General features: G+C 39.9%; 1 protein-coding gene across 2 annotated transcripts in view; it reads left to right on the top strand.

The window, feature by feature from the left end:
- Positions 1–2,473: 2,473 nt before the first annotated feature.
- LOC139931814 (androgen receptor-like) overlaps positions 2,474–17,492 on the top strand; it is a 32,272-nt gene continuing 17,253 nt past the window's right edge. Inside the window, exons 1-3 of one of the 2 annotated variants that reach the window (XM_071925415.2) lie at positions 2,474–3,663; positions 13,078–13,229; positions 13,926–14,069. In XM_071925415.2, the coding sequence (XP_071781516.2) occupies positions 2,474–3,663; positions 13,078–13,229; positions 13,926–14,069 (1,486 nt within the window). The remainder of the gene's footprint in view (positions 3,664–13,077; positions 13,230–13,925; positions 14,070–17,492) is intronic. The other variant, XM_071925416.2, reaches the window with a different exon arrangement.

Below are 17,492 nucleotides of genomic sequence, written 5' to 3' on the forward strand. Positions count from 1 at the left end.
AAAAAATCATTCTTACATAAAGTAAAAGCTTGCAAACAGTCATTTTGTATAATAATAATAAGGGATAGTGCTGTTGGTGCCTTGAAAAACACATATATCTTACTATATATATATATATACTATATATCTTACAAAGGTAATGTTATGTACATTTTAGTTACTGTATCACAAAACACGATGTCATTCTGTGAAGTAATGTACTTTAATGCAGTAGTACTAACAGCAGTAATAGCTGTAGCAGTACTAGTGGCTGAAGTAGTACTAGTGGTAGCAGTAGTGAGTTCACATGAATGTGTATGTGGTAAAATGTGCATGAGAAATACTCCTACCGACTTTCCTGCCAAGTCTGCCCCCTTGTACCCTTTTTTTATCGATTACATTACATATTAACCACTTTCTACATTAGTTTGAAAAGTGCTAGATCAAAATGTTTCTTTTTCATGTTTACATTTCAAAGTGTTTGCTGCTCTGACGCTGCCTGACCCTCCAGAATTTGGCCAGGAAAAAAGAGACACAGACAGACGCTTCAAAATAGCAACCACACTTCAGCACAGTCCTAAGTGTTTATTTATTATGCCCTCAACCTGGTCATGAATGCTGTTTTAACATCATAACATATGCCATTCATTAAACTAAAGTACTTTTCAGTACCGTAAGTGAATACATTTTTACTATGGGCGTCCCCAGTGGGAAACCTGACAATCAAACCCATTTCCCTGGCTGTGATGTTTCCACACTCATGCCCACTGAGCTACAATATTGGGCAGATATTTCTTGTAGTATTTTAGGTGTAATCCCTGTAGGATCTGATCTGAATCTATCATCACCAAATGATAATTGAGATAATAACTGTATTATCCATACTACATTCTGCTCTAGAAACATATTTAGTCACTTCTCTTTCCCATTGCGTTTGATTCACAGCTTCTACCAGAAAGGGCTTCTAAGATTTAACTTCAGACACAATCGACCAAATGAAAGCACAAAACAGATCCTCCAAGTTACTGTTTGTGATGGAAACAGCAACATGTGGGTTATTTACTGTATTTGCTTGGTTGTTGTTTTGCTAGCTTTAGAATAAGACATAAAGGAAGACTTCTTCATGACCTTTTGGAAGTTGAAACCGTTGAAGATGTGGTGTGAAACCTGTAGCCTATTTTATATAAAATCAGTATTTTCTGGCCAACTGGTGACTCATCATTTGATACAGCCTGTGTGTTACCCATACTGTAATTGACCCTAAATTATCCCTCACAACAAACAAATATCAACCAAAAAACACAGCGTGGGCGCCCTTTGACTCAACTCCAAGTACACAAGTTTCAAGTTTGGAATCAAGATGGCTGCCTGCCTGGCAAGAATAGAAGGTTATTTGACAACTTCAGTTTATTTGCCTCAACCTCATGTGGAAACCTCCCACAGCTGGTAGAGGCATAAAGATGTGATGGACAGTAAGAACATTGTTATTGGCTGTTTGCAATCAAAGCAAATTGCTTATGACAAAGGTCTAAGATTTTGTGTGTGTGTGTGTATGCGCGCGCGTGTGTGTGTGCAGCGCGTGTCCGTGTCTAAAGCGCGCAGCATAGATCATTGTAAATATCATAGCCTATATCGATGTCTACTCTATCAGGCTACTGTGTCACTCATCAGGTCTATATCTGAACTTTCTGAACTGGCTTTACTCCACACACGGTGACATTTAACACTCAGCATGATAAACTCAGGAGCGCTGGAGGATTTGGAAGCGCACCTCTCGAAAATGTTAACCTTTTTTTCCAGTTCATACTATGATACATTAAAGCAGCAACGACTGATAGTGTCTGAGAATATTCGAGTGGTCAGTGGGCTTAAAAATAGACTTACTACCCCAGAGGAAGTGACCCTCTGCTTTCTCATAACGCACCAAATGAGAGGTGGATCCTCAAACAAACCGCGCGTTTGCGCACTCTCGAAGAATATTTTGGACTTTGATAAAGGATCACAGTGGATAAATATTCAACTGAGACTCTGATAAATGATCACAGTAAATAGGCTAACTATTCAACTGACCGCGAGGAATAACACACAACAGGTGGCAGTTGCGGTTTTTAGTGTAAATTAATAAGATCACACAAATTCCAGTGAAATATTTTATCTAAGCCTATTTTAAAATGTAGGTTGAAATAGTCCAAGTTATCGTTTATTTTAGTAAGGGATCAAGTGCGGTGTTTTACATTACTGACTCAAAGTTAAACTTCCACGAATTCAGTTTTTGCCCAAGCTCTCTAACTTGAGCGCCTCTGCTCTGTGGAGATCACAGTTGGATTAGGAGGAGTTTGAGACTCCTGTACAGTTTTACGAGGACCTTTACCAAAACGTTTTCCACAACGTGAGAGTTGGGCTGAGGAGTAACAACGACAACTGCTGGGAGCTGTATAGACTTTTCTCGTTCAAAGTCTAGTTTCCTGATCCCCGAACAAACACCCCCTGGGAAATGAGCCAAACTAATCGACACTTATCTCGTACCAAAATATGGACAGGAGGGGAAAAAATGAGGGAAGGCGACGTCGTACAAGTACTAAGCGTCTCCAGAGCGCTGCAAACTGAGGAAAGTCGTGTTCATTTTACCAAAAACTCAACGGGAAACAGAAACGGCGAGGTGAGCGTATCCTACAATGCAGACGCAAACATGTACGGATCAGGACACACTAACCCGCAAGCCTGCAACATGGAAAAGCATCGCTGTCAGCCAGCTGCGCCTCATCACCAAGGGGAGTTAAACGCTGACGGCCGTGTGGCGAGCAGCTGCTCCTATTCCGCCTGCGCCACCATCTCAGAAACAGCCAGGGAGCTGTGCAAAGCCGTGTCCGTGTCGCTGGGACTGGCCATGGAGCCCACTGACATGAGCGACCTGGACCCCGCTCTCCCTCCGTGTGTTGGACACAACCAGATGCGGGCAGACTATTTCTTCGGAGTGGCCCCTCTCAGCTGTCCCGGAGCCCCGGCGGCTGCCTCTGAGTCCAAGTGCCCCGACAGAAATGACCGGGCTCTGCACGGCAGCAAGCAACTGGTGGAAATGTTCAAAAGTTCAGAGGATGCTTCGGCTCTGCACCACCTCATCTCCACTCGGACATCTGCGGACGAGCAAGACTTCAGGCTCAGTGAGGCTGATGACATACGTTCAAAAGAGATAGATCATCTGGACACGGCGCGTCCTACCTATTGCCCTTACGGCCCATTAGTGCCAGACAACTTGGCACACTTCGGCCCGACTGCCACAGAGAGACCGTCTCATGTTTACAAACCCGCTGGTCAAGCGAGAGACACTGGCGAAGCAATGGAGAACAAGTATGTTGACTACCTGCAAGAACAGTATAGCGTCAAAATAAAGTCGGAGGCCATTAGCAGTGAATCTGCCGGGACAGTATGGGGCACCAATTACCCTTATAATGAAAACGGCAGCACTCCGTTTGGGGGCTCGAGGCAGTGCGTAAACACACACAGCACGGGAGCAAACACCACGTTCATATGCAATCCGTATGAGAGAAGCGTCATGCACCGGGAGAGGCCGGGTCCGGAGCAGTGGTACCACGGCGGGATGCTGGGCAGGCCGCCCTATCCCAGCTCCAACTATGTGAAGAATGAAGTGGGCGACTGGCTGGATGTCTCCTACAACGACGCCAGGTAAGCTGTCACAACTGAGAATTAAATCTTTACTGCGGTGATTTATTTGTTCCTTTGATTTTACAGCTTAATGTAACTTCAGATTTCATAGATTCGTCTCCTTCTACCTTTTCTTCTTTTTCTTTTCTTCTTCTTCTTCTTCTTCTTCTTCTTATTATTATTATTATTATTATTATTATTATTATTATTACTATTGTTATTACAATAGTTGAAACCTTTTGGCTGACATTTGCATTGTATAGATTTTGGCATGGTTCTTGTGAATGAACGTGCGCATTATAGCTCTACAGCCACAGGTTGCCTATTATTAAGGACTTTTTACATCATGCCAATCAATCGTCATTATTTAGGATTAATACCTACATTATGCTTATAACAGTGAGATACCTGATGAATACAGACCCAAGGATGTTGCAAGTAAAAATGTAAACTTCTACACACTGTAGCTCTTTATCTATTCTCAAAATACATGCTGTTGAAAACATTATCCTCAGTATCATTTAAAGATACAACTGAAAGAATCATTAGGGAACAGATAAAACAGTTTGCTCTTTGACATATTGAGTAAGTATTACAACTAAACTTTAACATTTGTGAGCAGAATTTATTGCAACAAGTGTCTCAAATCTGCTGAAATCTGCCCACAAGAGACAACAGCACCATGAGTCCATCATCTCCTTCACACATATGGTCCTTGCTCATATATTAGCCTAGTTTAGATTGAAAACCCACTTGGCATATTTTATCAGTAAAAGCATCAAACTTTACTGTAACACTCCAATATAACAAAATATGTTTCGTCACAGAAACATAATTACCTATACCTATAATATGCAGCCAACTTTCTTAGTTCCCATATTTGTTTTGACTTCTGACATGCAATGCACTCACAAGCTTTCAATGAGGAAAGCACATATCATAAAGGACTTTTACCTGCCGTAAATCATAGACTGGACAGCTTTGCCATTGACAGAGCTATAAAAAATAAATGTTTCCTTTGCAGTGATGGAACAGTGTTTTCAGAATTTATCAGAATTATATTAGTGGATAGAAAAAATATTTTAGCTCAGAAAACTGTTGGAAGAGAGGCACCGTTTGAAACAGACTTATTACAAATAAATTGGGTTTTTTTTTAAGTTTTAAACAGACTTCCCAGGAATACGCTTGAATGAATATCTATGTTTGCATCCCTACAGTGAAATTGTCTAAAGATAAGTTTTTGCTGATTGATTTTAAATTTTGACTAAATTGTTAGCTAAGCTTCCTTTAGATTGCAGTAAAGAAGCAGTAGCATTGGTTTGGAAAGCTTTTTTCGCTTACATGCTCCGTAAATATTTGAGCAAATTCCTATTATACAGAAAACTATGTTTCATAAACCTCTATGCTCTAAAAATGTCAAACTATAAGACCTGTAAGGTAAAAAAATATATATTTTGCATAAGTACCATAATTTTAATGTTTTGGTCAGCAACAAAAGCAAAACAAATGGGGTTTTTTTCAGGATCCATCTTTTTATGTAGTGTATGTGTTTCTCATATCTTTCTCAGGAAGAAAGAAATGGTAAGAGTGAGGAAAAAATGATCAACGCCTCCTTAAGGCTTTGGTACATGTCATTTTCAGTGTGCTGCACAATATTTTTATTTTGCTTGTTTGCCTTCCTTCAGCAACCAACAAATTCTGTTTTCAGTGATTTGTCACTTGACACCTGCAATTAACATCCATTTGAGCTTATCCATTTGACGTTATGGAGGAAGGGTGACTGTTGAACTTGTGAACTTGTACAACCTGCACATTCACACATCTTATTCAACTACTTGTGAATGCATCCAATGAAAAAAAAAGAAGGAATGAAATCTCATCTTCTTCTTTTTCTTCAGACATATGGCTTTGTGCGCAAGTAGTAAATATAGTAAATATAGTTTTACAGCAGGTAAACATTATCAATGAATTCACAAATTAATTTAATGAAGAGTACTGAATACTGAATCAGAGAATAATACACAGAATACATGAAATAACTGCAAAATACTTGATTTCTTGATTATTTTTAATGGGGTTAGCTTTAATCGTTCCTTGACATTTTCATAAGTGTTGCTATACTGTAAGTGTTGGGATAACCTGATGAAGGTCTTTGTACCAAAATGTTGTTCCCAATAAAACCTATTTTAATTTTAAAAGTGAAGTGGACAGAGTGCGGGAGCTTCTTCCTTCCAGTTGTCCACTTTCAGTCCTCACCTGTCTTTGGAACATTCAGGTGTGTAAAACTTCTATTGTATCTAATGTTGCTCCACAATTTGAATAATCGTTCCAAAGGTTTCCCCAGAAACCTTTTCACTGGGTTCCTGGAAACCACTCATGGTTTTCTGATTTTGTGTAGTCACCCACGCCTACTTCCGTGGTCTCCCTCCCTCACTGTCTTTAAACAAGGATGCTCATTTAGCTTGACACAGCACCACAGGGGCGATACTTTGCAACGAGCCTGAGTTTGGCCACAGTGCCTCTGGCGCACCAGGTGGACATGTTGGCTGACCGCAGCAAGGCCCCATGTGGAAGCCAGTGAGATTCGTCAAGCAGTCAGCGCACTGACTACACTCCATCCAAGCCAGGCATGATACCTAGGAAGACGCAGGACTCAGTGAAACCAGCTGCAAAATCCCACCCAAGGAGCTGCTCTTCCTCCCATCGTCCAACAGCACCTATGGAGGGATAGCAGCCTGTCCAACCTACCCAAGGCCCCTGCCTCAACAGTGGACTTCATCTATCTGCACTGAGAAGACCCAGGGCCTTAACCGTGCCTGGCCTGTTGGCAAACAGTGCACTTCTCTCACAAGAGGCAATGCAAATAGCAGTTGCAATTGCTCTGAAATTGTAATGTCCTGTCCACATTTCAATGGCGTCAAAACGCCAACTGTACAGGAAATTCTAAGACCTGTCTTGAGAGACAAAATAAGGTAGCTGTAAGAGAAACAGGCTGTGAGAGCCATGGAAAGTGGATTTTACAGACATTTTTTTTGTACTGTTGAAGATTAGACAAATGCTGTCATTCTGTACTAAACCTCAGCGTTCTCCACATGCACTTGAGATGTTTCAAGTTGAAAATACTTACACAGCTGGCTGTAAGGACAGTGGGTTTTTAAGATAACCCCATTCTACTAGCAAAGTGGAAAGCACTCGTTGATAGTGTCCCACCTAAAGTTACCTCGTCCCTAGTGGGTCTTTCCTTGGGATGGAATTGGATTTGATAGCCAATCAAGTGTGTCCGTCTCATCATAGAATTTAAACTCCATGCTTATTGATGTTCAAGCTGCACAACACATTATCTTCTACGTCTCTTCACCTCCCTCATAGCAGTGGTATCATTGTAGGACTGCACAGTTAAGAGAAAAACATTGAAATAACAATACTAACCACTGCAATTTGGACGAGACGTCTTTTCTTTTCTTAGAGAAGAAGGTGTTCCAGGCAGCTTTCCAAACAAGACAGTCTGGTGCTGTGCAGGATCCCTGGCCTACAAATCAAGTTGCATGTCAGAAAAAAAAAATTATATTATTCAAACTGACCAGACCCGAGCATTGGCAAATCATTCTCTTTTTCAACATTTTACAAACGCTGAAAAAAAAAAGTATTACAATTGCAATATTCAGCAAAAAAAAGGTTTTTTAATGAGCAAATCAGCACTAAATCACTTTTCTTGAGTTGTAAACATGGTTATATGGCTTCTATACAGTGAATAGCATTAATCCTGTACTTCATTTCAACATCTTTCAAAGTTCTCCATCCACTTCTAGGGCCAGAAAATTGCTCTCTATGAACTTTAAAGCGTGTTGCACATCTGGCCACATCCCAATCAGTGATGTCAAGGCAGGTATTTCATCTTTGGCAGCGTCAAAATGCTTTGCGATCAGAAAATTGTTACCGCCCCCAAGTAGCGATGGGCGATCCGTTACCACAGACAGACCGCCCTGTTCGCTCTTGCTTCACTTTTTCGCATCTTTCAAAATTGTGTACTGGGCGGAGACTAAAAACAGTGTGTTTACCCATGCAGTACACTCACCTTTAGCATTTTTTATTTACTCAGCCAGTTGGAAAGAACAGTGGGAAATAGAGCAGCAGAGGCTCAGGAGAGAAAGCTCTGGCGGGAGTCCATCCATCGGCCGGTCGGGATACACATGGTGGCGCAGTTCTGTCCCATGGGTACTTTTACTTTGAGGAAATGTCAGAGGTGATTACTTCCTCAAGTTCCTCCACTTGTTGTTTCTGTTCTCACTCTGTTGTGCATAATGGTCTTGGAGGACTGGGGAGATCCAGCTTGCTTCTCCCCAGTCACTGCTCATCATCCATGTAACAGCATCGCTACCATGAAGCATGGTGGTGCAGCATCAGGCTGTGTAGGGATAGAGGAACAATGAATGGAGCCAAAAACAGGCAATTTCTTATGAGTGCCAAAGAGCTTGATGAGGGCTTGTGTTTCAGTAAGACAACACCCGAGGCATACAGCCAAATCATCACTGGAATGGCTTCAGAAGAAGAGTGTGAAAGTCAATGAGTGGCCCAGCCAAAGCCCAGGCTTCAATCTCATGGAAAATTTGTGGAATGATTTAACGATAGCTGATCACAGACGTGATCATTCAACTTGTCTGAAGGCTGATTTATGGTTCTGTGTCGAAGTGTCCGCGTTGCTACACTGTAGGTGTCTACAGCGATGCGAGCATTTATAGTTCTGCGCTGGTGATTCTGTGCGTAGACACCGAAACACTAGATGGCAGTGTCCTGCTTCGTTAGCACAGAAGTAATAACAACAGAAGTAGTTGTGTTTTCATTCTCTGAAGCCCATTTTCTGGGATATTTCTCGCCACAAATTCAGTGACATCTGGTAATCTTTATAATTTGGGGATGAGGTGTCCTACAAATGAACGTATTTGGGCCAATCAGTTCTTGTGTCGCCCTACTCGCAGTTACATTTTTGGGGAGGTGCATGTAAGCTACAGCTTGTGGTGGCGTCGACACAGAACTATAAATCAGGCTTGAGTTTGAGCAAATCTGTTAGAATGGTTGAAAATCCCACAATCCAGATGTGCCAAGCTGATACAGATGTATCCAAGAAGACTCAAAACTGTACTCACTGCCAATAGTGCTTCTATAAAGTGTTGACTCGGGGGTTTAATGCTTACATGCCTTCCAAAATAAGGGAGACGTTTCATAGTGGGAATTGGCATTGGTGCTACATGTAGCTTCACATTATAAACCTCTGGATTCTTTGGGTTTGGATATGCTGTCTTATAAAACCATTCTTCTTTTGGCCCCACCATCAGCCAATAGAGTTATCTACCTCCATTCACTGTTTTTACACCCCTCCTGGATCAAGGCTGATGCAGTCTAAAGTGACTTAACATCCAAACTTGGCATCTACACCCATAGTGCCTAGATTGTCCCACAAAGTGCTGGCCTTTGATCTCTACCTCCGTCTGATCTTTACCTCCATTCATGTCAGAGGAACATGTTCCATGGCTTGTGCACACTTATGCTTGACAACCCATCAAAGGGTATATTGTTATTTAAGCAATGGCTAAGCACTGGGTATTGTAAAGGCCATTAAAAAAGCCTGTAACACAGAGTGTTGAGCTGCCTGGTACTGTTTGACCCCACTCTACAAAAACCATGGGCATATTGGTGTAGGAGGTGTGTGTTGCAGGCAGTCAGAGTTCACTAAATACATTCTTAGGTCCTCAGGATGGAGCACCTCAATAAGAGTTTGGTTCTGTGTGTTCATCAGTGCTGGCGGAGTCTGTGGGTGCGCCTGTGCTCCTGTGTGGATGTACTCTGTCTGTACTCTGGCCCTCGGGGCCTAGACTTCTGCTGGTTTTCTATCCTACCAAATAGTTAATTGCATTCATCTGGTGTCCCATGTCTCCCAGTCCCTATTACATGGTTTGAATGAAAACCAGCAGTACTTGGGGTCCCGAGGACCAGAGTTGAGAACCACTGCTATAGTATGGATCATCTAACCAGGGACTGATTTACACCTGGGACACCAGGTGAATACAATTAACTGCAATGAATTATCTGGTAAGATAGAAAACCAGCAGGATTCTGGGTCAGGACCAGGATTGAAAACCACTGTTGTTGTGCCTTCCCTCCCTTCAGAGAACCAGGGTTGTATTCATAACTTGGGTACAGGCTACACTTGTGTTCAGGCGTTTTCTTGACTCTTTTTATTGTTAATTTCAAACAGGTGAAATGACCTTCGGAGTACTTTTATAGATATCCGAAAAATATTGTGCGATTGATAGCAGTTTCACCTCTGCATGTGGAGTATCTATTTAGTTCACTACAGAGCTTGATGACACCATGAATGTTTATTAGGTGGTACAGGCTAGCCTAGCATCAAACCCAGTTGTGGAAGAAAACCACTGATGCCACACATTTTTCATCAATAGAATCATGCTCAGTGTGCCTCTGCAGTCAGCACCTGTGCGCATTTTAACAGTTTTTTAGCCTGAGGGAGTGTTGGATATAAATCTGGCATAATTGCACTATAACTGGCCCTCAAACCACTCTGCTCTGCATAAAACGTTTTCATCTCATCTTTTTAGCTTAGAATAAAGTAAAAAGACAGGTATTTGAGGTATAGTCACTTCTTTTCTTATCTTTTCTTATCATCTAATTTCCTTGTCTGCAGTTATCTGCCCTTTGAACAATTGGTTGCACTTGTCAGGTGGGTAACAACTTGACACTGGTTCCAGGCTGACTTGCAAGCCGCAAGCCTCGCTAACTTCAAGCCAAATTGGTCATTGAAGCAGATTAATCTATCATATGATACATTTGCGTTAATACTAATCCAGACGCTGTGAAATTAGCCAAACCAATTTAAATCAAACAACTTGGAACATGCTCAAGCAACCCTGAGCAGGGATGGGAAAACTGGGGACTTAAAACTGAATGGAGTGCATTAATTTTATCCAGGGTACAACAGACCTAATGCACCCTCGTGGCACTGGGCCCACTTAGCATTATCTCAAAAATATTTGCCTATTCACTGTAGCACACTAAATACTGGACATACAGAGGTCGAATTACTACCAATCTTCTGGTAAATTGAGGGGCTTTTTTGGACAGGGACATTGACTTGAAAAAAATTTGGGATTTTGCTGACTTTAATACTTTCCAATAGGAATACATTAGAATAATGAGACGTTTTTTTCTGTAATTTGGCATTGAAAAGCTTAATGATATATGAATATCCCAAAAACCAAATGTTTGTTTCATATCCGAGTTAGGAGGTTTTTTTGTTCAGAATAATATGAATTACATGTTCAGAAAGAAAGTGTTGCTATTCATATAGGTTCATTGATTGTGTGTGTGAGCTTCATGTGTTTTGGAAGTTTGCAATTCTGAGAAAGACAGCAAAATAAATGTTTGATTTTGTCTTTGACTGGCATTTGTTTGTGAAGACATTGATTCCTATGGACAATTCTGGACACTCTAAGGCTGTGTGTACATGAATATGGTTCAAGGTTTTGCAAAAATATTTACACAGTTCAACTAATCTCCACAAAAACATATTGATATCTGATCATTCAAACATGACTTCAGGATTAGAGTTTAAATCAAACATTTATATTAAAATGTATGTTTTAACCACATATTATGGGCAATATAAAAAAGAAAAAATCATATTTGTATTCAGGTCCTCACAGACTGTTATTGTGAAACAGTCTATATGACATTTAAAAAGTAAAATAAATGTACTATACAAACTGTACAGTATCTAGTAGAAAACCCTTTTTGGAAAAGAACACTTGAATAGTTAATGTTTCTAAACTGCAACCACTGCAATGTAACCAAAGTCCAAAGTGTATTTTTTTTGTATCAGTTACTTGGGATTATTACCAATTGCCTGTGTTATTTTGTTTACTCAGTGCCTTTGCGTACTATTTTGGTCAGGCATGTTTTTCAGATTTACTATGGATGATGGATCCCAGACAACACAAGAATTATCCGTCACTGTGGTATTTCATCCCCACAACTTTCCTTGTGTAAATAGCACTGTGGTTCCCGTGTTGTCTGAGACTCTTCCCCGCTCTCTGATCACTCCCACCTCCAACACTGGACTGGCTGCAGCACTCATTAGTGTTGCGAGTTTAATCACAACAGTTAGATGATCATTCAGTACTGCAGTGAACTGATGTTAATTCCTATAATATACTAGCTCCTATAAAATCGAGTTAAAAATAGTCTGCATCTTTTTATATAATGCAATACTGTATAGATAGATGCTTTGATAGATACTGGATGCAAAAAGGATAGTGTGCTTAAATTTCATTTTGTCTGTGCCTCTTGGTTTGAGTTCCCTGGTAATACCCAGCAGTTCTAGTTAATGTATATTCTCCATTCTCACCTAAAATCAGCAGAGACACAATGGATGTGCTCCAGCTGAGCTTTGTCCTTGTCTCTCTTGCACAGAACCTTGACATCTTAAGTTGCACGTCAGTGAAGTATCGTTATGTCTGCATTTTCCAATCTCTCTGTGTTCAAGGCTGAGGTTAGGTGCCCGTCATGCCCCCCTTGGTGCTGGCGTTGGCGCCCACATCTTTCCCACACTATCCTGAGTCGTTGCTCTCTTTGACTTCCTCTGGCTGGAAAGCATTCAGGATTCTTAGCCAGACGCTGCGAGGCTGTATGGGTGTCAGGCTGCACTATGGGCACATTTTGTTTAGGTGATACCACTGTCATAATGTTGAAACTCAATCTGAGCAACAGTTTTATGGCTATGTTTTGAAAAGTATTCAACAGGTTAAAAGCAACCATGGACTTCAACCATAATATGTGATGCCAAGGTTTAAGGTTCAGGTTTCAAATTTATTTGTCCTAAATGGGCAATTGGTCTTGCTGCATGGCAACAACAATACAAGACAATAAGGCAACACAGACTACAAAAATAGGAAACTAGTGAAATCCTACAGTAATAAAAATACTGTGCAGTGACCCAGTGGATACATCCAAACTAAGTGTACATTAACAAGTTGTAATTAGAATAATATAATAAAGTAATAATATTAAAAAAAAAGTACAGTACTAAAGTTACCAGCTATACTGTAATTGATGGCAGCAAGATACAAGTCATCAATAAAATATCAGCAACAACATCATCATCAGCACCAACATCATCCTCATCATCTTCATCATCATCACAACTCTTCATCCCTGAATGTCATTAATGTTTCATTTATTTCTGGTCTGACAGAAAAATCAAAACAGACAAACGGCCACTCTGTATAGAAGGAAGAACATGAATTTCAGCATGAATTTGCAGCAGACAGCTATGCAGTTGTAGATAACATTCATACAGGAGCTTGTCCTTTAATTTCTATAGGTCCACACATTTCATGAATGTTATAATGTGTTTGTCTGTAGGTTCGAGGGAGGCAGAGACCACATGTTCCCCATGGAGTTCTTCTTTCCACCACAGAGGACCTGTCTGATCTGTGCAGACGAGGCGTCCGGCTGTCATTACGGTGCGCTCACCTGCGGCAGCTGCAAAGTTTTCTTCAAGAGAGCTGCAGAAGGTAAAAAGGCCTAATGTGGCATTTGAGTTTGGCGCCCCCTTTTGAACTAATGTTGCCCCATTGGTGGCTTTGTTTACATTCATATCTGTTTGGATTCAAGAATGTTTTTCCTCTCTGAAATTGATTGACTGAGGTATTGATACAAGGATTGCCAGTATTTGACAGCTAAATTGCTTCAAATGCATTTTCGAGGTGTAATTGGTTTATTGATGTTTGCATTGTGCAGCGTACATCGGAACAAAATGGGCTTGCATTTTGAGTTATGAGAGTTGAGTTGAGAAAGAAAGATTATTTACACCAGCAAGCACTATCCTTCAAAATGCTGTACATACATACTCATAAATGATATACTAAAAAAAAAAATCGGTTTTAATGAACCAGATTTGCTACACTTGTGTCTCATACTGCAATGAATTTACAAAACAATTCAACTTACCACAAGAACCGAAATTACTGGTTTGATTTCTTTATTTAAATCCCTCAGGAGTTTACAGAAGGGTCAAAGAAATGGCTTTTTTTAAAATAAATTAAATAGAATACAATTTTTCCCTTACTAATTTCAAACTCTAGCTCATCTTTTGTTTCAATTGCAATAATATGAGCAGTTTCTGTTTGTTGAATGTCAGGCAATATCCAGTGTTTTTTAGCAACACAAATTTTCCATCACTCAATAGATTATTTAGTTATAGTGATGATTAACACACGGTGTCCCTGTCTGTCTAGGCAAGCAGAAATACCTGTGTGCAAGCAGAAACGACTGCACCATTGATAAGCTACGGAGGAAGAACTGCCCTTCATGTCGGCTGAAGAAGTGTTTTGAAGCTGGAATGACTCTTGGAGGTATGCTGGTTTAATGTACCAAACATTTATATATAACTGCATAAATACACTAGAATTTGCTTTTTTTTTTATTATTCTTGTAGTTTATTGCTGCTGTTTGTAGCTCACTCCCTCATGTTATGCCCTGTTCTGCTGTCTGTAGATGGTGTGCAGTACGAACTATCATAAACACTGTGCGCTGTATGACCAAAGCACGCTAAAGAGAAAGTGAAGCCTTAAAGGAACTATTAATGGTCTCCCAAGACCAAATACTTGATTCTCTCCCATACTGCACATCCTAGCCTACTCTCTTCAATTGCAGCATCAGCACAATAGGGGATGTTACTGATAATCAAGCCCCTGACTGAGCGGCCATGCAATTTAGACCTATTCCATTCACTTCTCCTTACTGTCACCCAGACCTGTTCGTCATATTAGGCCGTAAAGATTGACATGTGGTGGACTAATTTTAGTCTTGTGTTCAATTTTCGCTCTCTTCCATTTTCTCATTCTGTTAATGGTGAAAATTGTACTGAGAAGCACAATGCTGACATGAGACATGTGAATTAAAGCAGCAGAAATGCTGGTAATTTTGCCACCAGTCACTGACAAGCCCATGGGGGGAAAATGCGATGTAATGCTGTGATTGTCAGTAAAAAGGCACACCTTTTCTAGTTGTGGCTAAAAAGAGTCTTCTTTCACTCAAGTCCTCATCACAGACGTGTAATTCACTTGCTGCATCTCACAGGAAGATTTATGACAATCATTTGTAGTAGTGGAGAGGAAAAATGATACATTTGTGTCTTATTATCCCAGCATTTTTTTTCTCAAAATATTTCAAAGCTAGGTCATAATATATTGAAAGAAAAGTATAATTTAACTAATTTGACTTATTTTTATTATTAAGTCCTATAGAGTTTCTGTTTTGTTAATTCCAAAAAAGAATTGCAGTATTGCAATTAAATTATGTATCAGTGAAATCATAACCTTTGTATCATAATATCTTGTACTAAGGTGCATTATTAGGCTCAATCCTTAGTCGGAAGGTCTGAGGAGACCTGAAAGACTCTTGAAATCTCTGAAACTTTGATTACCATCTAATAATGCATCGGTTGAATTTGCCATCCGTTCAAGATGGAAAAGGATGGTGAAGAACTGCTTCAAGGTTTTCATTTTGAACATTTGAATTCCGTATTACCCCTGGAATGTTAATTACGTCCCCAAATAGAACCTGAACAGGGCTGTTAATTTTTCCAAACCATGATAGCAGTCTCATTTTGCAGGCAGAGCATTGAAAATATCAAGTAACCTGGATGAACCACATCTGCACGTCTGCATTCAGTCTTCTCAAATGGAATTGGAAATGGAAATACATGTCATCAGATGACAGGGCAAATTCATTATCAGTTCTGTGAAATGATATATGAATAAAATACTCATAAATACTGTACCAACTGTGGAATCCAATTTGCCCTACCCTAAGTTCTGAAGTAATTTTGAGTTAAATGCGCAGTGTCCCATTGATACTCAAGTCTCCGTATTTCGGGGAGTGTAATGCAAATTGAGGAATCTTCACTTCACTTCTCTTCACTGTCAGGAATTTGAATGTTGTGCCCCTTTCTTTGAACCCATTTTTTTATAGAAAAATGCTCTTGGCCACACCTGGTAATGGAGGAAAGTAAGCACAAATATTATCACTTCTACTTTTACTTTATAACTTTTTGCAGCTATGATATTAATGTCATTTAATTCTTAAGTTAAATTGATTTCTTGATCCTACAAGCATACCCTCGGGATTTGGAATCAAGCTGTGCTAGTTTTAAAGTTATGGCTAAAAAGTCTTATTGTTGAATGGCAGAAATCCTAGATCTGGCTCACCACCACTATATAATCAATTCTTCCTTGGCCAAAGGCATCGCTGTCCACCAAATTTCATGGAAACCTGCTCATAGGTTTTTGAGATATCCTGCTGGCAGACACACAGAGGTGAAAACATAACCTCCTTGGCAGAGGTAACTACGGCTTTTATTGGATTATTCATCACAAGGTTGGTTAGCCACCCTGCATTCACTTTATATGGAGCTGTTTTCAAGCTAGTCACTCTTTGCTATCCATTCATTTTTACTGTAATATTCAACTAAATTCTACACAACACAATAACACCTCTAAGGAATTCCCATCTACCCAATCTGATTATCTTGATGCTAGTAGTATGTAAGGCATTAGTTAAATAAAGCCTTTCCTTGAAAATAAAACACTTCTACAGGTCTATTCATATACTGTAGGCTCTATTTAAGAGACACCTTTATGCAGCTGATCAGTATTCCCACATTATGTGGCTATATACAGACGTAATAAATTAACCTATCACATACATACAGAATATTTTGTGTAGCCCTCAAAGCAATATTCCACTTAGTTTTGGGGGTTATTCGAGAATATGAACTAATCACCAAGATCGGATGCAGCTGGACGAGTTTGTAGAGTTCATTCAACAACAGATCTCGCTTTTAAGACAACAAAGCAGTCCTGGGTCTGTCCTCATTTAGCATTATTATTCTTGGTTCACACTAAAATTAGTATTTGAAAATAAAAGTAGATCCGGTCTCCCAAACAGGAACTATGTTCTTGTCTATCAATAAAAATGCTATTTGGCGAAATGACATTCTAAAAAGTAAGGCCTAGTGTAGTGGGATCTGTTGTTGAATCTGTTCACCAACGTGTGAAATGTTATGGCCTCATTCAAATGAATGGGAAGTAACTGAACTCTACAAACTGCTGCAGCTGCATCCAATCTTGGTGATTAGATTATATTCTGGTTTTCATGGCGGTCAAGAGCCGAATAACTCCCATGTTAAAACTAAGTGGAATATTGCTTTAATTTTAAGCAGGACTTATAGCCTTTGTTCACATAACATCAGGACCATATTTGGAAACTTTGCATAGATTTCCTTTAATAAGATCACATGTATTGTTTGACTGATTGTTTTGTGCCAACAATGAAAAATGCGTGTGTGGAGAAAATGTCAGTTCTTTTTATACCAATAGATTTGTTGTTGCCCTTCTTGTTTCGCTGCCTAGCTTATTATTTTGCCCTTTACATTTTCCTTGTATGAAATAGCAATAAGCATCTATTGTCTTGGAAATACTTGCTTTGGTAGAAAGTGCAAATTTCCTTCTACAATTGGATTGATCTGAGCAACCTAAAATAAGAAATGACTGACAATAATGCAGGAATGAAGATTTAACGCTCTAGTATGTGGATTGCACATAAAGGTCACCGGCGGCATGCTCATTTATCCATTCAAATTTGCTCTCGCCCTCTCATGTGTATCAAAAATCACTGTTACCTGGTTGAATAATAGCAAGTGCTGAAAGAAAGACAAGATCAATTTCACAGGCAGATTTCCTTCTTAAACAGTCCTTTTAACTGCATTCAGCATC

Source organism: Centroberyx gerrardi, chromosome 11 (assembly GCF_048128805.1).
Source record: "Centroberyx gerrardi isolate f3 chromosome 11, fCenGer3.hap1.cur.20231027, whole genome shotgun sequence".
Taxonomy (NCBI): domain Eukaryota; kingdom Metazoa; phylum Chordata; class Actinopteri; order Beryciformes; family Berycidae; genus Centroberyx; species Centroberyx gerrardi.